The following is a 25,482-nucleotide window of genomic DNA, read 5'->3' on the forward strand; positions in this document are numbered from 1 at the left end:
TTAAATCATTGGCATTTAAATTATTGGTGTTTAAATTATTGGTGTTTAAATCATTGATGTTTAAATCATTGGTGTTTAAATCATTGATGTTTAAATCATTGGTGTTTAAATCATTGGTGTTTAAATCATTGGCATTTAAATTATTGGCATTTAAATCATTGATGTTTAAATCATTGGCATTTAAATTATTGGTGTTTAAATTATTGGTGTTTAAAATCATTGGTGTTTAAATCATTGGTGTTTAAATCATTGGTGTTTAAATCATTGGCATTTAAATTATTGGTGTTTAAATTATTGGTGTTTAAAATCATTGGTGTTTAAATCATTGATGTTTAAATCATTGGTGTTTAAATCATTGATGTTTAAATCATTGGTGTTTAAAATCATTGGTGTTTAAATCATTGGTGTGTAAATCATTGGTGTTTAAATCATTGGTGTGTAAATCATTGGTGTGTAAATCATTGGTGTTTAAATCATTGGTGTTTAAAATCATTGGTGTTTAAATCATTGGTGTTTAAATCATTGGTGTTTAAAGCATTATTATTATTATTATAATTATTAATTATTAACTATTAACCAATCCCAGCGCAGAGTTTGGAACTACAGCCAATCACAGCGCAGGAGAGGCGGAGCCTGGCGGAATGCCAGTGGGGAATGAAGTAGCGCGAGGAGAAAAACCGAGGAAAGGAAAGTGATCAATAACTGCGGGTTTTGACGAGGTTGTTTTTTTGTTTTGCAACTTTCTAGGAATTCAATGTCCAAATTTACAGAAATAATAAAGCATAAAGCTTCATCACAGGCCTTTGATTAATTCATTAATTTAATGTAATCTTAATTAAATAAGAGTTCTGTTCTGTAAAGTCTGTGAAAGAGTCCACAGGTAAAGCAGGACACAGGTGCGCGCGATGCCCCAGACCTCCCGAACGCGTAGTGAGACGTGGAGGTGCGGGTCAGGTCGGAGGCTGGTCTGATGGGAAGGCAGAGTTCATTATTCGTGCAGGAAAGCGAAAGTGTTTCTGTTCATGGTTTTACTTTCGCTTTGACTCACTCCTCTGTGACACTCTTTTACTGCGCACATGTGAGCACACACACTCCGTCTCACTCCTCAGAGTGCCCATTAATCACTCTCCAGGCTCCAGGTCTGCTGACTGGCTCGGTGTAGACCACCCTGGCGCGCAGACCCCTCTCCGGCTGCGGTGTAAATGAGGTAAATATCACAGAACCGTGTTTTGGAGAAGCGAGGTTTAGCCTGGCTGGGGCTGGAGGTGGTGTGTGTTGCCCTGCTTGATGTAGCTGTGCTTTAGGGCGCCTTCAGCCATGGAGGAGAAAGGCAGACACATGCGACTCAGGGAATGGCTGATAGCCCAGATTGACAGTGGTCAGTATGCTGGTCTGAGCTGGGAGAACCCGGAGAAGACCCTGTTCAAGATCCCCTGGAAGCACGCAGCCAAGCAGGACTACAGGCAGGACGAGGACGCAGCGCTCTTCAGGGTGAGAGAACGTCCAGACCCGGCCTGACTCCACCGGGCCACTGATGACCCTTAGTTCTACCCGTCTGGGCCCTGTGTGAACTTCAGGGGAACCTAGTTGAGATCCTTCTTTTGGGGGGTGGTGGTGGTGGTGGTGGTGGAGTGTCAGCCTTCCCCAGTTTCAGTGGAGGACTGGGAACAGGATGAGGCAATACTGAGCTGTAAACTGAGAAACCCCAGCCTTTAAAGAACGTCATTGGTCCAAATTGGCTGAAGATCGGCCAGAGAAGTAACCACCTACCCCTCAAACTACACCCCTAAGAAGAGGTTCTTCACGGGTTCTGTTTAAAATGAGAACTCCAAGAATCGTTTGGATGTTTAAGTGGTTCTTAGAGTTTAAGAGATTTTAACTAGAACCTTTTAAAAATATTCTACACAGAACCATTTTAAAAGGGTTTGTAAAGAACCGCTTTTAACAAATCAAATATAGAACCATTTTAAAAGGTTCCATACAGAAACATATTTAAGAGAGTTTATATAGACCCAAATTCAAAGGTTCCATATAGAAACACTTTCAAAGATTGGATATAGAACCATTTTAAAAAGTTCTGTATATAACCATGGCCATTCAAAGAACCATTTAGAACCTTTAATGCCCCTCTGACTGTCCTAATGCCACTTTTACTTCTTTAATGCCACTCTGACTGTCCTAATGCCACTCTGGCTGTCCTAATGCCACTTTTACTTCTTTAATGCCACTCTGACTGTCGTAATGCCACTCTGGCTGTCCTAATGCCACTTTTTCTTCTTTAATGCCACTCTGACTGTCCTAATGCCACTCTGACTGTCCTAATGCCACTCTGGCTGTCCTAATGCCACCTTTACTTCTTTAATGCCACTCTGACTGTCGTAATGCCACTCTGGCTGTCCTAATGCCACTTTTACTTCTTTAATGCCACTCTGACTGTCCTAATGCCACTTTTACTTCTTTAATGCCACTCTGACTGTCCTAATGCCACTCTGACTGTCCTAATGCCACTTTTACTTCTTTAATGCCACTCTGACTGCCCTAATGCCACTCTGACTGCCCTAATGCCACTCTTACCGCTTTAATGCCACTCTGACTGTCCTAATGCCACTGTGACTGTCCTAATGCCACTTTTACTTCTTTAATGCCACTCTGACTGTCCTAATGCCATTCTGACTGTCCTAATGCCACTTTTACTTCTTTAATGCCACTCTGACTGCCCTAATGCCACTCTTACCGCTTTAATGCCACTCTGACTGTCCTAATGCCACTCTGACTGTCCTAATGCCATTCTGACTGTCCTAATGCCACTTTTACTTCTTTAATGCCACTCTGACTGTCCTAATGCCATTCTGACTGTCCTAATGCCACTTTTACTTCTTTAATGCCACTCTGACTGTCGTAATGCCACTCTGGCTGTCCTAATGCCACTTTTTCTTCTTTAATGCCACTCTGACTGTCCTAATGCCACTCTGACTGCCCTAATGCCACTCTGACTGTCCTAATGCCACTTTTACTTCTTTAATGCCACTCTGACTGCCCTAATGCCACTCTGACTGCCCCAATGCCACTCTTACCGCTTTAATGCCACTCTGACTGTCCTAATGCCACTTTTACTTCTTTAATGCCACTCTGACTGCCCTAATGCCACTCTTACCGCTTTAATGCCACTCTGACTGTCCTAATGCCACTCTGACTGTCCTAATGCCATTCTGACTGTCCTAATGCCACTTTTATTTCTTTAATGCCACTCTGACTGTCCTAATGCCATTCTGACTGTCCTAATGCCACTTTTTCTTCTTTAATGCCACTCTGACTGTCCTAATGCCACTCTGACTGCCCTAATGCCACTCTTACCGCTTTAATGCCACTCTGACTGTCCTAATGCCACTGTGACTGTCTTAATGCCACTTTTACTTCTTTAATGCCACTCTGACTGTCCTAATGCCATTCTGACTGTCCTAATGCCACTTTTACTTCTTTAATGCCAATCTGACTGTCCTAATGCCACTTTTACTTATTTAATGCCACTCTGACTGTCCTAATGCCACTTTTACTTCTTTAATGCCAATCTGACTGTCCTAATGCCACTTTTACTTATTTAATGCCACTCTGACTGTCCTAATGCCACTTTTACTTCTTTAATGCCAATCTGACTGTCCTAATGCCACTTTTACTTATTTAATGCCCATCTGACTGTCCTAATGCCACTCTAACCGCTTTAATGCCACTCTGACTGTCCTAATGCCACTTTTACTTCTTTAATGCCACTCTGACTGTCCTAATGCCACTCTAACCGCTTTAATGCCACTGTGACTGTCCTAATGCCACTTTTACTTCTTTAATGCCACTGTGCTACAGTGAAGGCTGTAGTGGAGGTGAAGAGGATGTTTTATATGGAGATGAACGAAGTAAGTTGTGTTTTCATTTTGTGACTGATCGTCTCCAGGCCTGGGCCGTGTATAAGGGAAAGTATCGGGAGGGCAAGGATAAACCGGACCCCTCTGCGTGGAAGACGCGACTCCGGTGCGCCCTCAACAAGAGTATGGACTTCCAGGAGGTTCCAGAGCGCAGCCAGCTGGACATCTCAGAACCATACAAAGTGTACCGCGTCCTGGAGGACACCGAGAAACCCACAGGTACATCTCCCTCTCTCTGTCTGTCCTTCTGTCCTTCTGTCCTTCTTTATTTACTTTTTTTACTTTTTTTTTTCTTTAAAAAATAAATAGGCTGCCATTTTGCCAATCTCTCTCTCTCTCTCTGTCTCTGTCTCTGTCTCTCTCTCTCTGTAATGTAGAGCCTGCCCCGAATGCAGTGAAGGCACAGATCAGCCAGTTGGCCCGGGTGCTGAGAGAACCTAATGCTGTTCAGGTAACGCCGGTTTTGCACAGAGCTGTAACTGCAGGTAGCCACTGCTGGCTGGAAATCCCCTGATTCTGAGGGTGTGAACTCGAATGTGAATGTGGAACTGAGACTGTGATTCAGAAATTGTATTCCGCCATCTAGTGGACGGAACTGAACAGCACTGGCTGTGAGGATGTATAAATGCAGCTTTATCACATTGGGGAGCGACTTTAAGGTGGATCACCTGGGCTGCCCCACACTGAGAATAAGAGTGACCAAAAACTTTTGACCAGCAGTGTAAGCCATTTTATACAGTTTAATGTTCTCATTGCAGGGTGGTGAACAAGCGGAATCAAAAAATAACGGAGTATCAAACGGTCAGTTCTTACCCTTATCGTAATGTGTAATTTAGATTTAAGAAGAGTAATTAATTACATGAATGATCTTTTGGAATTAAATGAGCTGTGTTCTGCATTAAACTGTGTTTAAACCCAGTATATAAATTTAGAGATTATACTCTGTGTGTGTAGGAAGTGCACAGAGACGTGTGGACGGGAAGTTGGACCTGCTCTGCACTAATGATGCTGCTGGCTATGAGAACTCCAGTGCTCCAGTGTATTTCTACATGTTGCAACCTCAGGGTTCCATCTCAGGTGAGAACCTTCATTAGCGAGCCGCTGCCAGGCCAACGAGACCTGGCAATCCTTAAGAAGTCCGGTTAGAGTGCAAGATGTAAACATGTAGGGCCGTTTTCACAGACCTAATGTTCAGAATTTCACAAATTCTGCTTCTCTAAAACAACATTCTCCAAACCCTTTCACACCCTGATGCCCTGATGCCACAGTGGCAGTGCTCATGCCACTCTTAATAGAGCCTGCTGTGATGTTCATGTGAACTCATGATCTTTAGAAACTCTAATGCCACTCTTTCTGCCCCAATGCCACTTAACTTCTAGGATGCCATTCTCACTGCTTTAATGCCACTCTGTCTGCTCTAATGCCACTCTGACTGCCCCAATGCCATTTTACCTTTATATTTACGATTATGGCATTTAGCTGACGCTCTTATCCAGAGCGACTTACAAGGTTACTGGTATTACACAGGTGAGCCAATGTAGTGTTAGGAGTCTTGCCCAAGGACTCATTGGTGTAGCACAGCATAGTCACCCAGACCGAGAATTGAACCCCATTCTTCCACATGGTGTAGTAGCCAATATGCAGGTAGTGGTGTTATCTGTTGCGTCACACCAACCATTTAACTTCTAAGAAGCCATTCTCACTGCTCGAAAGCCACTCTGACTGTCCCAATGCCACTTAACTTCTATGATGCCATTCTCGCTACTTTAATGCCACTCTGACTGTCCCAATGCCACTTAACTTCTATGATGCCATTCTCGCTACTTTAATGCCACTCTGACTGTCCCAATGCCACTTAACTTCTATGATGCCATTCTCGCTACTTTAATGCCACTGTGTCTGCTTGAAGGCCGCTCTGACTGCCCAATGCCATTTAATTCTATGATGTCATTCTCAATGCTTTAATGCCACTTTGTCTGCTTGAATGCCACTCTGAGTGCCCCAATGCTTTAATGCTACTGACTATCCTAATGCCATTATCAATGCTCTAAATCTTACACTAGATGTTCCAGTGCCACTCACGTTGCTGTAATGCCACTTTTACAGTTTTAATGCCAGTTTAATTGCTCTAATGGCAGTCTAACTGCTATAATGCTATTATTAATGCTCTCAATGCCACTGACTTTCCTAATCCAATGCTCTAAATGGCACTCGGGCTGCTCTAATGCCACTTACATTGCTCTAATGCCTCTGATTGCTCGAATGCCACTCTCATTACATCAGTGTCATTCGTACTGTTCTAACGGCACACTGATTACTCTAATGTCACTCTGATTGCCATAATACTACAGTGGCAGCTCCAAAATGCCACTTACACAACATACCACATTGTTTGCCCTAATGCCACTCTTAGTGCTGCAGTAGTACCTGTGGCTATCCTAATGCCACTCTGATTGCAGCAATGCCTCTCTTATAGTCTGAATTCTACACTGACTGCCCCAATGCCCTAATCTCACTCAGAATACCCTAATGCCACTCTAATAGCCTGAATGCTACACTGACTGTTGCAGTGCCACTTTGACAGCCCTAGTGCCACTCTAAATGCCCTAATGCACTAGCCTGAATGCCACACTTACTGCCCTTATGCCACTTTAACAGAACTAATGCCACTCAGAATGCCCTAATGCTACTTTAATAGTCTGAATGCCACACTGACTGTTCCGATGCCACTGTGACTGGGCATGTTTTATAGATAACAATGTGTCATACAGGGACAGAAACCACATAAACAAGTCTGTTACAGATTAACTAATGATTTGAACTGTATTGGCGTGTAGAATTGTATTAATGCCATTTGAATGTGTGTGTGTGTGTGTGTGTGTGTGTGTACAGATTTCAGACTGCAGGTGCGATTGTTGTACCACGGTCATCTGGTGAAGGAACTCATCAGCTTGTCTGCTGAAGGCTGTTTTGTCCTGCAGGGGTCGCCCCCGGTGGGCAGCGAGAGGATTTACGGGCCGTGTGCAGCTGAGAAGGTTTTCTTCCCACCGCTGGATGTGATGTCTTTCGGCCCGGGCATCGTAGACGCCATGAGCCGCCTCCTGCCCCACCTGGAGAAAGGTGTGCTGGTGTGGGTGGCTCCGGACGGTGTTTATATCAAACGCTTCTGCCAGGGTCGGGTGTACTGGGACGGGCCATTGGCTGAGCACAGAGAAAAACCCAACAAGCTGGAGAGAGAGCGGACGTGCAAGTTAATGGACATGCAGATATTTCTACAAGGTGAGAATGAGGAGGATGAAGGGCATGAGCCCGGTCCATGGAAGACATGGAAACACTAGCCAATAGCTCAGATGCTCCCTCCTAGATCTTCCTCCATCAGCTGTGAGTGGTGTTATTATTGAACAGTGGAAGAGTTTAGGAGGAACAGCTCACAGAGAGCAGCTCAGCCACCGAGTGTCAGTCAGACCACGTAAAGTTACAGAGCGGGGTCAGGGCCGAGTGCTGAGCTCAGAGCAGAGTGCAGAAAAGCCTCCAACTGACTCAGTAACTGCAGCAGAGCTCCAGACCTCAGAGCAAAGGGGGACCAGCTCCACATTAATAATGCCTATGGGTTTAGAATGGGGGTCAGAAAAGCTCCTGGAGGTGGAATATGGAGGTGTCCCGATACTTTTGTCCATGTAGTGCAGTAATAGTGTTTTGAGGAAATGCTGATTGAAATGTATTGTGATTATTAATTAATGTCAGTAATGGTTTAAGGTTTTAGGATTTTGACTTTTCCTCATTGTTCTGCGGCCTGCAGAGTTACATCGCCATCTACACAGTATGGGACCAAAGCCTCGCTATGAGATTGACCTGTGCTTTGGAGAGGAGTTTCCTGACAGCAGCCAACCAAAGAGCAAGAAGCTCATCACAGCACAGGTTGGTGCTCAGATATGATCTGCAACTTTTTAAATCTATATAAACAAAGCGTAGCTAAATGCCCAGTGTACTGTAGTGAAGAGTGTGATTGAGCAGTAAGGCTTGTCCAATTTAGGTTGTGCAAAGTGGGTTTGTTTGAGTGAGGGTGGAGCTGAGTGGGTGGGGTTTGTTTGAGAGGTGGTGGGTTCGGGTGGGTGGGGTTTGTTTGAGTAACAGTGAAGTGGAGTGAATGGGGTTTGTTTGAGAGGTGGTGTGTTTGAGTGGGTGGGGTTTGTTTGAGTGAGGGTGGAGCTGAGTGGGTGGGGTTTGTTTGAGAGGTGGTGTGTTTGAGTGGGTGGGGTTTGTTTGAGTAACAGTGAAGTGGAGTGAGTGGGGTTTGTTTGAGAGGTGGTGTGTTTGAGTGGGTGGGGTTTGTTTGAGAGGTGGTGTGTTTGAGTGGGTGGAGTTTGTTTGACTAACAGTGAAGTGGAGTGAGTGGGGTTTGTTTAAGTAAGGGTGGAGCTGAGTGGGTGGGGTTTGTTTGAGTAGATGGTGGGTTTGGGTGAGTGGGATTTGTTTAAGTAAAGGATAAAGGTGCACGTATTCGTAAGGTTGGAGCTAAGTGGGTGGAATTTGAGAGGTGGTGTGTTTGGGTGAGTGGGGTTTGTTTGAGTAGGCGGGGCTTGTTTATGTGGGTGGGGATTGTTTGAGTGAAGGTGGGGCTGAGTGGGGGGGTGTTTGAGAGATGGTGGTTTTGGGTGAGTGGGGTTTGTTTGAGTAGGATGGGTGGTGTTTGAGTGGGTGTTTTTTTTGAGTAAGGGTGGAGCTGGTTGGGTGGAGTTTGATTGAGTGGGTGGGACTTGTTTGTTGGAGATGCGCAGAGGAAGCTGGGTCTGGATGAAGCCTCTCCGGACTGCAGTACACACTCACACACACTGGTGTAACCCAGCCCTGGAGTCTCGACGCCTTCTCACTTTGCAGGTGTCAGTGTTCCCCTGCTCTAACACACCTGAATCAGCCCTGCAGCTAATTATCAGCCCCTGCGCTGAGTCAGGTGTGGCAGAGAAAACACAGAAGTGAGAGTTTCTGGGGAGAGCGAGCTTCAGCTGTCTCATCAGAGCTGGAGAAGATCATATGCCTGCTTCCACAGCAGGAGTAACCCGATCTGCTCTCAGCCCTGCGTATTAAAGCGTCCGGATGATGGAAAACCAGACCTCTCCGAATGAAAGAGTTTGGTGTAGCACATTTACATACGCTACCCCTTTCAGTGTGCAGCCGTTTAGCCCCGCCCACCCAAATGTTTCAGGGTCGATTGCTTTTTGAGTAAAACAGATTATGATTAAACTACAGATAAACTATACAACAGATTTATTATACTAATGTTTAATTCTTATATTTATTATATAATAAACTAACATGACTGAAATACCTGACTTAATTCAGTTCTGTTATAAATATAATACCATTAAATGAAGTACAGTACAGTTAAATACAGTACAGTTAAATACAGTAGTGTATTGAGTACAGTAGTTAAATACAGTACAGGTAAATACAGTACAGTTAAATACAGTAGTGTATTGAATACAGTACAGTTAAATACAGTAGTTAAATACAGTAGTGTATTGAGTACAGTAGTTAAATACAGTACAGGTAAATACAGTAGTTAAATACAGTAGTGTATTGAGTACAGTAGTTAAATACAGTACAGTTAAATACAGTAGTTAAATACAGTAGTGTATTGAGTACAGTAGTTAAATACAATACAGGTAAATACAGTACAGTTAAATACAGTAGTGTGTTGAATACAGTACAGTTAAATACAGTAGTTAAATACAGTAAGGTATTGAGTACAGTAATTAAATACTATAATGAAGTAATTTTGATTGAAGGTTGTTGTTTGACCTGGTGCAGTTTTTTTAGCCACCAGCAGAGGGAGGCACAAACAGCCAAATCACTCTCTCTCTCTGTCTCTCTCTGTCTCTCTCTCTCTCTCTGTCTCTCTCTGTCTCTCTCTCTCTCTCTCTCTCTCTCTCTCTCTCTCTCTCTCTCTCTCTCTCCCTCCTCCGCCTCTCTCTCTCGCCCTCTGTGTAGGTGGTGCCCTTATTTGCTAAAGAGTTGTTTCAAAGGTTCTCGGCCGCTCAGGATCAGAGTGTGTACGGAAGAACCAGCACCGAAATCCACAACTTCCAGAACATCCAGAACATAGAGCTGCCAGTGATTGAAGCCAGGAGAGGAGCAGAGCTCCAGAAGTAAGACCCCCCCTCTCACTTCTAAGGAGGGGGGGGGGGTGGTATATGTTTTTTAAAGAATCAAACAGCAGTTTTTTTTTTACAGCTACAGACCAACTGTGATTAAAGGACAGCTTCAGTCAGAAATGCTAATGCTGCTAAAAACGAATGAAAGTGAACAGCCACCAGTTAGCATTGTTAGCTAATTATTGGCTGCGGGCTTATAGTTAGTGATAGCATGTTAGCATGTTTGCTGGAGCTGTACCTTTGGGACGGGCCAGTACCTTTTTTTTATTATTATTATTATTTTTATTACTCTTAAAGAGCCGCATCACTGAAACCTGAGTCATTCTTGTTTTTGTTTTGTTTAACTCTTTGATGTCGTGTAAACATTGTTAAAGCTTCAGAGCCGAAATATGGAAACTAGATATTTAAATATCCCCCTGTTTAGATTACAGCAGTTTAGCTCCACCCCATTCACACTAAAGCTATGAGGAAGCTCATTTACATATGAGTCTTAAAGCCAGTCCAGTTTGCCAATAGCATCTTAGTGTTGTGTGGTAGAGAGAGAGAGAGAGAGAGCGCTTCATGCGATGCTTGCTTGACCATTTAAGCACATTTACACTATATGAGATTTTTTCACCCTAATTTTTGTTGTCAGGCGGAGTTGACAGGTACCATGTCCATGTGGGGTCTGTGTGGGTGGCCCAACTGGGCACCAGGACGTTTTGTCTATGGGTTGGCCATGTTGGCCCCACATATAGATGCCCACTAGGGTCAGTGATGCGACCATGATGGGCCCTAGATTGGGCCAAGGCCGTCAATCCCTGCATTCCTAAGTGTAGCTCCGCCTACAGCAGAGTAAGGGTTAAAATCTTTAGAGGAGCAAAACATGATGGAAAATGGACAGAGCTGTTTTGACATAAAAACATATAAAGATGGGCGGAGCTACACATCATACTGCAACCAGCAGAGGTGCTAGACCTGTGGTTGCATCACTTTAGAGAGACGTTCTCTGTCCATAAGCGCTGTAATTACGGCTGTTTTGGACCACAGCAGTGTTGCAGAGACCAGCCGTCCACTGACATTTAGTGGAATCCATTCCTGCATATTCTCCGGCCCACTGGCTGCCACACAACCCTTCCAAAACCAGGCTTAACAGTTGACCAAAGGTTCCCAAACATACCATCAGTTTTTGTTACTTTATGAAATGTGATGAGGTCTCTTCTGTGTGGATCATGTTTCTATGTAGATCACCAGTAGAAAGCTGCACCACCCCTCCTGTGTCACATTCCTGCAGGTCTGGGTAAGGGTGGGGTGGGGTTGCTTTTCCTTTCGATTCAGCATATGAGTTATGATGTTTTCTTGGTCCTCCAGATGTGGCCTCGACTTCCAACTTCCATGATCAACTTCCATGATCGTCTTAATTGCAAGTCTGCTTTGATACCTTTTTTATAGGCTTATGTTGCTTTGGACATAAATAAGTCTGAGCTACTGATGCACACAGATGCTTAGAGCAGCCTGTGGGCCTAATGAGTACAACTAGAAAGGTGTCCAAACTTTTGCATGGGTCACAATATATTTTTTTAGTAGTCAGATAAAGTAATTAGCATGGACTAAAATGTAATATTTCATAGGATAGGCTGTTTATGTCTTTTCACGTCCAAAAGCTATATAATACACAATTTGGACAAAAGTATTTGGACATCTGCTCGTTCGTGGTTTCTTCTGAAATCAAAGGTATTAAAAAGAGTTTCTCCTACTTTTGTTGGAGTAACTGTCTCTACTGTCCAGAGCAGATGACTTTCTACTAGATTTTAAAGGAACATTGCTGTGAGGATTTGATTGCATTCAGCATCAAAAGCACATAATTCCAGAGTCATTCCTGTATATGTGTTTGCATCTGTCAGAACAAGCTTTTGAATATAAATGTATAGTCTGCTATACATGAGGCTTTATTACTCATGTGCTGCAGTGTATGAGGAGGTGAGCCTGAAGTGCTATATAGCAAACTACTGTAGCTGTACTGGGAGCGGAGGTTTGGGTTTCTGTAAAGTATCTCTCATCTGTCTAACGGTTCTTAATGTTATTCTGATGCTAAAGGTGGGGTTTGTGTTTCTGTGCGTTATCTTTAACCATGATGGTGTTAATGATCAGATTCTACAGTGTGGACTGTGTTAACAGCCGGGTTTCCATTCCAACCTTCCATTCCACAGATTATGCCCAAAATATGTGCTTCTTCCATCCACTGCAGTTCTGCGCAGACACTGGCGTAGTCGCCGTGATCAGGAGCTGCATCTACTGAACCTGTTCCGCTCTTAGCAGAGTCATCTTTACGGCTGTTTGCGATCTTTTTGCGGCTGGTCAGTCGTCTGCAGTTCAGAGACGCTGGGCAGGGCGAACAGTGGCCCACCCGATGAGGGCTGACACACCAGACAGTTCTGGAAGAGCAGTCTAGGGGGCAGTGGTGCTTAGCTGTGGTTAGAGCTCCAGGCTATTGATGACAGGGTTGTGGGTTCGACACCCGGGCTCTGCTCCCCGGGTGCTGGAATTGTCTGCCCACCACTCTGGCTGTGTGTGTGTGTTTACTACCACAGATGGGTCAAATGAGGAGAACACATTTATCTGTATTTAGCAATTTGACATATTAAAATAAATAAAATAATAAATGTCCACCCGACCCTACAGTGCTAAGTAACACCTTTTTGGCAGATCACACACAGCAGCTCGAAGCCGCTTTGTCCTTTTTTCAGGAATTTAAGCTTCTTTTCGTTGCAGAATTCTTTAATTTTGTATGTTTTGGATCAGTGTCTTGTAGCACGGGGCAGCCGTCCACTGACATTTAGCGGAAACCATTCTTCCATCTACTCTGGACCACTGGCTGCCACGCAACCTCACCATGCTGAACAGTTGACCAGTTATCAGACCAGCTTTGGATTCAGTGTGTACTGATGGGACCATCTGTAGGGTCAGTCGTTTTCCCAGTGAGTGCTTAATAGTCAGTGAGCCAAGCGACATTCTAGCTTTGTGTAAAATATTTTTTTATTTTATATCAAATTTTTATTTTATTTTATTTTATTGTTTGATTTTTTGTACGTGGTGAAACCTGCTACTGTATATATCTAGACTGGGTTCCTCATTGGAACAACTGTGTGTGTGTGTGTGTGTATGTGTGTGTGTGTGTTGTGTCATTTGAAGAGAAGAAATATTGACACGGATCACAATACTGACAATTCAGGCTCCATATTATTAAACCACAAAATCTAGAGCATCTGTTGTGATTAGCAGAGTTCAAAAGGTCATATACCTTTACATATCAGCCTTATATACCTGTACATACACAATGTAGTTACCCCGATCATGTATTTATTTAATCATCATCAGTAATATCTTTAATCTCCTGTCTGTAATCTGAGTTTCTTGTTACCAGGGATGCAATAAATGTCTCAAAAGCATGTAAATCTATAAAGCGTTCTTTTATTTCTAGCGAACACTGTATTACAGTCTCACAAGTTTAAAAATATACAATTTTATAGCTATACATTTATAAAGGAAAAAATAACATTCTCATTTTTTTGGAAAAAAAAATAAACAACAACAAAAACAAAACAAAAACAAACTGAAAAAGAGACTCTAAAGTGAAAGAGTGTGCTTAATTAAGAATTGATACCCGTATCTGAGTTCAAAATACTTTCCATAGTCTTTTCATTTCTTCCCTGCTCTCGATCGTACAGAAACATAAAAAAAAGTCTGGGTGGGGGGGCGGGTGGGGCGAGGTTGGGACGATAGCACATTGCGAGGTCAAGTGCTCTCACAAAGCATCACTTTCCAATATGTTATTAGCACCGTTAAAACGCTTCTCGTGGACGACTGGTGGAAACACCCTGGGGGACGCTCGGGATCGCCGGCTTTTGTCTCTTTGTTTTTGTTTTTTTCGTTCTTTAGTGTCTTTTCCCTTTATAAGAACACATTGGAGCGTAATGCTAAGTCGAACCAGCATGTTGACCCCACACTGATAAGCTTGGCTAAAGGTTGCTGATACATTCACCTCGCCTGCCAGACTGAAGGCCGAGCTCAGTTCAGAAGCGTGAAAAAAACTGCATTTAACCATAAAAGTAACCATAAACTTTATAACCTTTATATATATATTTATATATTTATTTATATAGCATGTTCGTATAACACCTGTAATAAGATATATATTCATATATATATATCATATATATATTCATATATATATATCATATATATATATATATATATATATCATATACACTATATGGACAAAAGTATTGGGACACCTGCTCGATCACTGTTTCTTCTGAAGTCAAGGTTATTAAAAATAGTTGGAGCAACTGTCTCTACTGTCCAGAGAAGAAGAAAGCTTTCTACTAGATTTTGGAGGAGGAGCATAGCTGTGAGGATTTGATTGCATTCAGCGGCAAGAGTGTTTGTGCTCATCATCCCCAACTTAACTGGATGGAGCTGTTCTTCCACTGCTCCACAGCTCCTCAATGCTGGGGGGCTTTATACCCCTCTAGCCCACACCTGGCATTATTAGGCAGCATGGAGCCAATAGGGTCATGATGTTGATCTGCTCCAGAGAGTCCTATTCTATTGGCAGTACTTCTGTTCTACAGGGACTAGACAAGCTGTGTGTGCATTTGCACATCTGTGTCAGCAATAGGTGCAGCTTAATATAGCTGAATGCATCATTAGAAGGGGTGTCCACAAACTTTTGGACATATAGTGTATATTTGTATTTTTTCTCCATCCATTATTAATAACTTTATAATACTGAAAAGATTTACCCTGAAGAAAGAAACACTGTCAGTAGGCATGGAAACCACCATTACTAGAACAGACAGTTAACCGCGTGGCGTCAAAGACAGGTGATTCTGATTGTCTCACAAACAGACGCGTTTTGGGCTTCACTAGCATTGCTCTGCCCTCCCTTCCACACCCGTGTTAGCCAATAAGACGACAGAAAGAAGGGAGGCCAGCTCTTGAGGCCATGGCTCTTCCAGAGTAACCATGAGGTCACCAGTAAAAGCGAGTTTGTGCTGTGTGCCGTTAGCTCCGGTCCGAGCGGAGGTGAGCGGTTGTGGTTGTGTGTTGAGGATTTGTGCAGAGAGCTACGTTCACATTACAGACCTTAATTCGGCTCAGTCCAGATTTACCCTGCTCACGTTCATGCTTCCACACTGACCTTCTGAAGTCAGGAATCACTGCTCACGTTAATGTGTGTTTTTTTCGTTAATTTTTAAATAATATTTACAATGCAGTTACATCAGAAATTGTGTTAATAATGTATTTTTGGGGTTGTCAGACACTAGAGGGCGCTCTCAAACACTCCAAAATTAATGGGTTACAAAGGAGACTTTGTGCTAAACCGGAATTTCTGCACTCAGTGGCAGTCATGCCAACCAATCAGCAAGCAGTGCTTACTTTCACAAATGTAAAAAATAATATTTAAACATTTTTAGCTGTTCAGCTCCATTCACTCCCAGTCATTAAGCACGCTCTCTCTCTCTGGTGCCCTCTAGTATTTTGCAGTCCTGTTTTTGGTATAAGGAGGGACTAGCTCTGGTATAAGATAACTAGCTCCAGTTAAATATTCTAAACTACACCAATGCTTTACATTTGATTCATTTTTTCCAAGTATTAATAAAGAACAAGAAGGTATTGAATGATAAACAGTTGTATATTTACAATATGTTTAAGACCATTTGTGAAGCTGTGACAGGATATAGGCTAAAAGCTTGCTGAGATTTAAACACATTGAAATTTAAAATATTTATTTTGTTTAAAAATATTTTTAAGACATATTTTGTTTTTGAAATGTATTTAATACATTTCTCAAATAAATGGATAAAATATACATTTTATGAAGAACTACCTTTGATTTCCTAAAAGGCTGTGACAGGATGTTAGCTAAAAGCTTACTGAGATATATTAATATATATATATATATATATATATATATATATATATATATATATATATATATATACAATAACAAATATGTATTATATATTTATAAATTTTTATTACAACTTAATTATAGATATTAACATTATTTGAAATGTATAAAACATCAATTTAACGAAGAACCACATCCAGAAAAACTCTTTCAGCGCAGGGTTCTTCAGAGATGTTTGAGTAAAGAACTTTTATAAGATTTCAAAAAGATTTCTGCTCATGATGTAAGAACTTTCTGTAAGAAATTTGGGTTAGAAGTTGTAGAAATCTTTTTAAACGGGCCCTTTTAGGGAAGCAAAAGTGGTCCTTCTGTGAACTTTATGTGCTCGTGGGTTTTAGCGAAGCTGTTTTTCAGGAATGTGTTGTTAAAAAAAGTGATTCCAAACTTTTCAATGGTAGCGTAAGTTACCCGCACCTGTAACACTGTGGGAACAGCTGGGCCGTGAAACCGTGGGCTGTCCATCGCTGTCCAATGAAAAGCCTGTATCTCCATCTGAACCCTGTTGCTGCTCTGAACACTGTAAATAGCTTTAAATGAACGGACCAATAGAAACGCTCTAAATCACTTTTAATAAACTCTACTGCTTTATTTTACATTGGCTTACTTTCAAAGCTAATTGTCTCCTGTACAGTAAACATTTCGGATATACATGGTTTTCATTGGACAGCGACAATATCAGATTTATATACCAGCTTTTTATCACTTTAAAGAAATGATTATTTTGATATTGATATTTGAGTCTGACCTCGTCATTATGGAAACACTGCAAAAATAACAACTTAGCCACTGAAATTTGCTTAAATCTGCTCTAAATATGATCAAATTATCCAACTTATTATTTTTCATTTGCACTTATTTGAAGGGATTTTATTTCTAATGAAAGTGGCATATTTTCTATTTCACTGGCAGATCATTCTGTTTGTTTGAAATATTATTTCTTGAATTAAGTAAAAATATCTGCCGCTCTGGTAGGTAAAATGATTTAGAGAACTATGATAACTACAGTAATCACAAAATGAGAAATATTAGACTACATTTAGGAGAACTGTACTTGCTGAGGTTCACTGTATGGACAAAAGTATTGGGACACCTGCTCATTTTCTTCTGAAATCAAGGGTATTAAAAAGAGTCTCTACTGTCCAGAGAAGGAGACTTCCTACTAGCATTACTGTGAGGATTTGATTGCATTCAGCGACAAGAGTGCTACTAAATACACCTCATCATCCCCATCAAAAGTACTGGATGGAGCTCCTCCACCATCATTCCAGAGAGCACAGTTCTTCCACTGCTCCACAGCTCCTCAATGCTGGGGGGCTTTATACCCCTCTAGTCCACACCTGGCATTAGGCAGCATGGAGCCATTAGGGTCATGATGTTGATCTGCTGAATACATTCATTAGAAGGGGTGTCCACAAACTTTTGCACATACAGTGTATCATCTTCTGCAGTGTGTAATCGTATGTCTAACTGCTGTTTACTGTGAGGTATCTTTGAAGTGAGAAACTGAATTTCTGCCTTTTGAAACTCTGTAATGTGAACGCAGCCAAAGTGGCTCAAACCTGAAGGGAGAAGATCAGACTTTTGCCCCAAAAAACACATTTTTAAGCCTAAAAATGGGATTTGTGCCACTTCCCGACCCTGCGATGTGAACGTAGCCTCACTGCTGTCTCACTCGCTTGCAGCCTTGAGGTAAATCCGGGCGGGTCCTGTCTCCGGCCTGCAGCTCGGGGGCGGACCAGCGTCTCTTTCGGGGGCGCGGCTTCTCTTGGCCCCGCGAGTCAGAAGGTGGGATTTGGGTGGACGGAGGACGAGGAGGTGCAGGGGGCGGGGGCATCCTTTCTGAGCCATGCGCTCTGACCTGCGTGACCTCTGACCCCGCGGCGGCGTGGATGTGCCCGTGTTGTGCCCGGGAGTTGTGGGCACGGTTTGAGGTGGGCTGTGCTGAGGTGGGCGTCGGGGTCAATGCCAGGCAGACGTCGCCTGTGCTTAGCTGGCGGCAGGGCAGGCCGTAGAGCTGTGCGCTCCGCTGGGGGCTGCAAGAAGACCACCCGCGGTCCCTCACGAAGAATGGATACTCCTCTAAAACGGTCAGTAATTCCTGCCAAACACAAAATCAACAAACAGGAAACTTGTTAATGCAACAGTCTTGACTGTGAGCGGTGCCAGCTACCACTCTTAATGCCCCAGCCTAGACTCCGAGTAACACGAACTGCCACTCGCCAAGAAAAGCACAGGACCAAAAACGGATCCCCCTCTGGGCGTGAAGTAGCAGACCAAAAACACCGAACTACACTCGCAACCACTGAGGGGGACGGCACGGCACCACCACTATCCAAAACTGTTGGTAAACATCAAAGCCCTTTCTTCCTTCCTGTGTGATCTGTAATCTGCCGTAATCGTATCGCCTCTGTCAGAACAAAACCTTCTATCTCCAGAACAGCAGCTTTACAGCATTTCTACTGGCCCAGTCATCATTAAATTCTGATAAAGTATAAAGTAGTATAAACTGCAGAGTGTCTACCTGTAATTAACTTTATATAACATTAGAATAAACCCAAACAGTGATCAGTGAGAGTGTCTACCTGTAATTAACTCTATATAACATTAGAATAAACCCAAATAAACATAAAGGCAGCGGTCAGTGAGAGTGTCTACCTGTAATTAACTCTATATAACATTAGAATAAACCCAAATAAACATAAAGTCAGCGGTCAGTGAGAGTGTCTACCTGTAATTAATTCTATATAACATTAGAATAAACCCAAACAGCGACCAGTGAGAGTGTCTACCTGTAATTAACTCTATATAACATTAGAATAAACCCAAATAAACATAAAGTCAGCGGTCAGTGAGAGTGTCTACCTGTAATTAACTCTATATAACATTAGAATAAACCCTAATAAACATAAAGTCAGAGGTCAGTGAGAGTGTCTACCTGTAATTAACTCTATATAACATTAGAATAAACCCAAATAAACATAAAGTCAGCGGTCAGTGAGAGTGTCTACCTGTAATTAACTCTATATAACATTAGAATAAACCCTAATAAACATAAAGCCAGCGGTCAGTGAGAGTGTCTACCTGTAATTAACTCTATATAACATTAGAATAAACCCAAATAAACATAAAGTCAGTGGTCAGTGAGAGTGTCTACCTGTAATTAACTCTATATAACATTAGAATAAACCCAAATAAACATAAAGGCAGCGGTCAGTGAGAGTGTCTACCTGTAATTAACTCTATATAACATTAGAATAAACCCAAATAAACATAAAGTCAGCGGTCAGTGAGAGTGTCTACCTGTAATTAATTCTATATAACATTAGAATAAACCCAAACAGCGACCAGTGAGAGTGTCTACCTGTAATTAACTCTATATAACATTAGAATAAACCCAAATAAACATAAAGTCAGCGGTCAGTGAGAGTGTCTACCTGTAATTAACTCTATATAACATTAGAATAAACCCTAATAAACATAAAGTCAGAGGTCAGTGAGAGTGTCTACCTGTAATTAACTCTATATAACATTAGAATAAACCCAAATAAACATAAAGTCAGCGGTCAGTGAGAGTGTCTACCTGTAATTAACTCTATATAACATTAGAATAAACCCTAATAAACATAAAGCCAGCGGTCAGTGAGAGTGTCTACCTGTAATTAACTCTATATAACATTAGAATAAACCCAAATAAACATAAAGTCAGTGGTCAGTGAGAGTGTCTACCTGTAATTAACTCTATATAACATTAGAATAAACCCAAATAAACATAAAGTCAGCGGTCAGTGAGAGTGTCTACCTGTAATTAACTCTATATAACATTAGAATAAACCCAAATAAACATAAAGTCAGTGGTCAGTGAGAGTGTCTACCTGTAATTAACTCTATATAACATTAGAATAAACCCTAATAAACATAAAGTCAGCTGTCAGAATGTATTATTAGTAGTTTTGACAAGAATTATTATATATATTTCGGATTTGGTGTAGAAGTGTTCTTCACACACCTACTTAAAGATACAGTTCATACACTCAATTAGTTTAGAAACCTGACCTGGTTCTTCTACAGTGTCACTTTCATAGTTTAGAGAGTGGTTGGAATGAAAGGTTACTGTAAAGGTTGAGGGTGTTTTATTTTTAGTTGGATTTTCCTGTCTTCCTAATCTGCTCCTGTACTTTTGCACATCCTTCAGGCTGTGTGCTTCTCATTGGCAGCTGTGAATGCAGCTGTTATCTGTGACTGTGGAAGATCCCCTCGTGAAGAAGCTGAGGAATTGTCTCGTTCGGATTGGGAGGTGTGTGTCTCACAGATCTGGTGGTGCTGAAGTTTGGCCTGACTGGAGCTCACACTCCACACTAAACCTGAGAAAACAGCTACTCTAAATATAGCTGTGAGCAGTAATTACGGGGCCCGGTACGGATGGGGAACCGTCGATATGAGGCTGAGTCTTTAAGGAGAAGTGAAATCCCCACCAGCCTATCTTACCATCACACACCCTCATATAACACCCCGGATTAGGAAGCACTGGAAATCACAGTCACTCATAACACTGTACTGAAAAAAGCTTGTTATAAACCATAGAGCCGTGCTGTGCATATCTCCTTCTCAAAATATTATACAGCTCTTATGAAAGCATATGCAGGATTTCTACACGGGAAGTTTGGGAAAATACCCTTTCTGAATGTGGGTTGAGACTTTACACCTGAAACGTACAGATAAGCTAAAAGACAGACGGTTTAGAATGAAAATATTTTTGGTGGGAAATTCCTACTCAGTTAGATTTTAGTCAAAAATATATCATCACTTTAAAATAGTTTAAAATAAATTACATTTATAAAACAGTAATAAATATATATTAATAAAAGAGTAAATAAATAGTAAATGTATATAATTTGATTGCAATCATTTTTATTACATTTTTAATTATATATATAATATATTAATATTATATTTATAATGTTCTTTATTACATTTGTAATTATACATAAATATATCTTTTTAATTTACATCTAAAAAAAGTCAAATAATAGACAGACGGTTATAGAATTAAAATAATTTGTGGTGGGAAATTCCTACAGTTAGATTTTAGGCAAAAATATATCATCACTTTTAAAATAAAGTAATTAAAAAATAAAAATAAACAGTAATAAAATATATATTAATAAAAAGTAAATAAATAATAAATGTATATTATTTTTGTAACAATTTTTTATTACATTTTTAAATTATATATATATATTAGATGTAAATTAATAGTAGTTTAAAAACACTGTATCTTATATATATATATATATATATATATGTATTTTTAAACTACTAATTATTTACATCTAAAAAAGAAGTAATAATAGACAGATGGTTTTAAAATGAAAATAATGTTGGTGGAAATTCCTACAGTAGATTTTAGACAAAATATATCCTCACTAAATATAAAATCTATATTAATAAAAAAGTAAATAAATAGTAATGTATTTTTGTGTTTTTTAATTGTTTAATTGTTAATAGTGTATATATTTTTAATATATATGTATATATATATATAAAATGTATTTTTAAACTATTAATTAATTTTCATCTAAAATAAGTAAATAATAAACACAAAAATAAAATACATTTAATAAACCAAATATTAATGACGTAATCCTCTCAGATGACAATTTCATTTAACCATTATGGCTTTTAATAGAAAGTGAATCAAGCACATAACCATAAGAACAGACTACTGTTATAAATAGAGGATCGATCAGTCTTTAAGATCAGACGCAGTCTGAACACTGTGATCCCAGGGCTGATATTACCCCCCTACACGACTGCACGTATACACATATTCCTCCTGTGCTCTGAAAATACTTCAGTCAGCAAACGGCAGGGCAGAGCGAAGTTCTCCTAATATAGCTCGAGGCACAGAGGATAAATGACTGTGTATCACATGAATAAATTAGTGTCTCTGAAACAGAGGAGCAGCTTAATGCAGCGGTTGTAAAGCGCACTGTTTACAGGGGAACACAGGTTTCCTTCAGCCTGGCCCACGTGAGCGTGACACTGCACGTTAACTGGAACTGCAGACCCACGGTCTGTCAGGTTACCCGTAAACACGCAGGCCGGCCTCATGTGGTACCGCTCAGTTCAGCTGGTCCATTTAGCCTAATAGTAACAACACGCCATGGGACGGCCTTTTTAGAGGCCAGAACCAAGCTGCTAGGCCAGGGTTAAGTGGAGCGTCTGAAGACTTTAGACATTTGAGCCGTTGATGTGGAGCTGATGAGATGGCTAACACCAGCGTGCTGCTACGTGCTAACATTAGCTTGCTAAGTTATAATGCTTGTTTACGTCGCTTTACTGGAGGCCTCTGGTGGTTACCGCCCATTTTATAATATCTGTCAAAGCTTAAGCAGAATATTAGGCCATTTTACGTTGTTAATGTTTTCTGTGTAATAATTGTATTGTAGTTGGCTAAAATTAGCTTAGCAGCTTAGCAGAATTACTACGTAGCTAAGGCAGGCTCGCTACAGGTCAGAGCAGATATGAATATTTAAAGAATATGAAATACAGCCTGTCATTAATGAGCAGTATGACTGCAGCTGGGTTCCCAAAAGCATCTGAACACAAAGAGGATTCTCTAATGGTCGAGTGAGCATCACACGGTACACTCTCTCTCCTACTTAGGTTTTCTCTTAAGCTGCTTCAGGGAAACTGGCCCAGGTTATTTTATTAAGGGACAAAAATGACCCAACACTGATCAAAGCGTGCCTATATTAACTCGTACAAGTCTAATAACCCTGTGATTCCAGGTCAGATGAACCCAGCATGTGTTCTGTGGTACAGTGACCCAGTGCTGGGTTGTGGAAATAGCCTGGAACCAGGTTGTTTTTAACCCAGAAGTAGAGAGAGGTAGTCTACTTTCACTCGCCCGGAGTCCTGGTCTCACTGCAAAATGCTAGGTCAATAGTTTGGCTTCTGGTAGTTCTGGTGGAGGAATAAACACACTACACTTTAAGAAACATGCCCAGATAACTGTCACATGTGAAACACACTATAGTGACAAAGTATTGGGACACCTGCTCATTCACTGTTTCTTCTGAAATCAAGGTATTAATAGAGCTGATCCTGCTTTTGCTAGAGTGACTGTCTCTACTGTCTCTACAGAGAAGAAGACTGTCTACTAGACTTTGAAGGGGGAGCATTGCTGCGAGGATTTGATTGCTTTCAGCTACAAACACGTTAGTGAGGTCAGGATGTTGAATGAACACCACCCCACCTCATCCTCAAGTCCTCAAGACCTACAACTCATCCAATAAAAAATATCGGGGGGGGGGGGGGGGGGGGGAGCTCACCATTATTCAGAGAACACAGCTCTTCACTGCTCCACAGCTCCTCAATGCTGGGGGGCTTTATACCCTCTAGCCCACGCCTGGCATTATTAGGCAGCATGGAGCCAATAGGGTCATGATGTTGATCTGCTATAGAGAGTCCTATTCTATGGCAGGGACTGGACAGGCTGTGTGCAAAAAAAAAACAAAAAAAACTGATTGCATTCATTAGATGTGGTGTCCACAAACTTTTGGAAATATAGTGTAGGTTCTAGCCACTCCTCCGTGACATTACCTAACTTCAAGACGACCAAATGAGTTTCCACTGTCTGGTAGAGTTAAGGATGAGTGCCTACTGTTCCCTCTGCTCTCTTTGTACAGTTCACACTGCGCCTGAGACCCTGGCTAAGACTTGCTGGACTTACCTGAGTGTTGCGATCGGCAAGCAGAACCTGCAGATGGTTGAAGCCATTGGTGGGTCCAGGCGAAATAGAGTAGGATGGTGCAGGTACTCAGGTGGAACTCAGGGGTGGTGTCGGCACTGTGCAGAAAGTCCTCCGTCCGCAGCTCTTCCACCCTCTTCAGACGGCCGCCGGCCAACTCGATAAGAGAACCCTTGGCGAAATGAGGTAGGACTGCACTTTGGGTGGGTCGGGGCCACTGAGGATTGAAACCGAAGGACGGTAAGATCCTGGAGAGAGCTCCCGCTCCTGATCGGTCCCATGGCTGTTGTGCTGAGAGTGTGGGGAGTGCTGGGAGTTCCTCAAAGGAGAAGGAGGGGGACCTGAGGGGCTAAGATTGGCGAGGGCCTGAGGGTTCTGGTGAACGGAGGGGTACAGGGACCCCAAGGAGTAGTAGATCTGAGCTCCAGTCTGGGAGGCACTTCCACTGGGAGGTTCATGAGGAGTCAATGCCTTTCCTGTCCGTGAATCCGAAGGGGTGTAAGCATGGGGGTTTGGAGGTTTGGGCATTCCCAGAGTTCCAGGGTCCCTGTCTAGTTCTTGTAGGAAGGAATGTGCATTAGGACCCTCCTGGGACAAGGAACCCCTTCCTGTACTACGCCCTGCCAGATCTTCTTGATGCCTCTTCCTGCCATTGGAATGGGAGCTACCACCCAGTCTGGACCGACCATCATTCCACAGTCTCCGCTGGAAGCTAGCCGTGTGCTAGATTCGGATCTACTGCCATGGCCGTCCAGACCGTTGGGCCTCCTGTTTGGATACCTGAGCCTGCTGTCTGAGAGAAGATCAGGGGGGTACATCGAGGGTTGAGGAAAGTGATGATGGGACGGGTAAAGAGAGGACGCTGTATTCTCGCCTTGCGGACCCAAAATAGGCCACAAATCTCTGGACTCGACATAAGCGCTCTTGAAGGTAGGCACGGAGATCGGTGGTTGCAACCCCAAAGGAGAGATGCTGTCCGTAGCCAGCGGTGATGAGGGATCGGTGGAGGTTCGGTTCCACTGTCTCTCCAAGATGGCGACCCTGACCCACGTCTTTCGCCCACTTGACCGGGCAAGAACAGGTGGTGGATGGAGGACGGGTAGGGCACGTGCCATGGCGGCGCAAGGAAAGTGATGGCAGTGAGGGTTGAGAGGCGGAGGGGGGCGGGAGAAGATCTTTGTCAAACCGTGACTCTCCACACTTTCCGGCCCTCAGACGCGTGCTGTCGCCGGCTTCGGAGCGGTTGCGGGGTGTTTGAAGTCGTCCTCCAGGGGGCGCTGTTCAGACGAACCCTGTCTGGACTCCCGCTTTTTTGGGGGGAGGCACTCTTGCCGCGGTCTGGGCTGGGATTCATGGGGTACTAAACCCCAGGCCTGAGGGGCCGCACTAGGTCACATGGGCTGCTGGGGAGAACGAGGGGTGCGGAGAGAGACGAACAGCATCCCTGGTGAACAGCATCACGCAGAACCCACACCTCACACAGCGCCACGCTCAGAACGTCTCACCTGAAGAACAAAGGAGAGAGAAAGTGCGGTGAGGTCTAGCTGCAGCACAAACTTCCCGATTTGGGAAAAGCTTATTTAGGAATTTCTTGCAAATCCAACCAGTCACATAAATAAAAAGCCGTGTCAGTCGAGTTCCTCAACTTTTCAGATACACTACCATGTCCAAATGTTTGTGACATCCCTTCTACTGAATGCATTA

General features: G+C 42.3%; 2 protein-coding genes across 3 annotated transcripts; one reads left to right on the forward strand and one right to left on the reverse strand.

Annotated features, from left to right (window-relative positions):
- Positions 1 to 1,049: 1,049 nt before the first annotated feature.
- irf10 (interferon regulatory factor 10) lies at positions 1,050 to 13,495 on the forward strand. 2 transcript variants are annotated; one of them, XR_011981768.1, is made up of 10 exons: positions 1,050 to 1,207; positions 1,305 to 1,491; positions 3,947 to 4,136; positions 4,295 to 4,368; positions 4,676 to 4,718; positions 4,872 to 4,994; positions 6,810 to 7,196; positions 7,717 to 7,835; positions 9,906 to 11,342; positions 11,420 to 11,442. XR_011981768.1 is itself a non-coding variant. In XM_072696725.1 (10 exons), exons 1-10 carry the CDS (start codon positions 1,203 to 1,205, stop codon positions 11,445 to 11,447), a joined length of 1,314 nt encoding a protein of 437 aa, XP_072552826.1. In that variant the 5' UTR covers positions 1,050 to 1,202; the 3' UTR covers positions 11,448 to 13,495. The 2 variants fall into 2 exon arrangements, 1 of the variants encoding a protein (XP_072552826.1); XM_072696725.1 differs by having other exon boundaries at positions 9,906 to 10,063; positions 11,420 to 13,495.
- A 2,609-nt stretch (positions 13,496 to 16,104) lies between these two features.
- LOC140577078 (uncharacterized) lies at positions 16,105 to 25,279 on the reverse strand. Its single transcript, XM_072696876.1, is given in 10 exon segments — positions 16,105 to 18,123; positions 23,761 to 23,826; positions 23,828 to 23,979; positions 23,982 to 24,473; positions 24,476 to 24,754; positions 24,757 to 24,906; positions 24,909 to 24,976; positions 24,978 to 25,021; positions 25,023 to 25,108; positions 25,111 to 25,279. Coding segments are annotated over 10 exon segments (1,800 nt in total). The 5' UTR covers positions 25,133 to 25,279; the 3' UTR covers positions 16,105 to 17,682.
- Between the last annotated feature and the right edge of the window lie 203 nt (positions 25,280 to 25,482).

Source organism: Salminus brasiliensis, chromosome 14 (assembly GCF_030463535.1).
Source record: "Salminus brasiliensis chromosome 14, fSalBra1.hap2, whole genome shotgun sequence".
Taxonomy (NCBI): domain Eukaryota; kingdom Metazoa; phylum Chordata; class Actinopteri; order Characiformes; family Bryconidae; genus Salminus; species Salminus brasiliensis.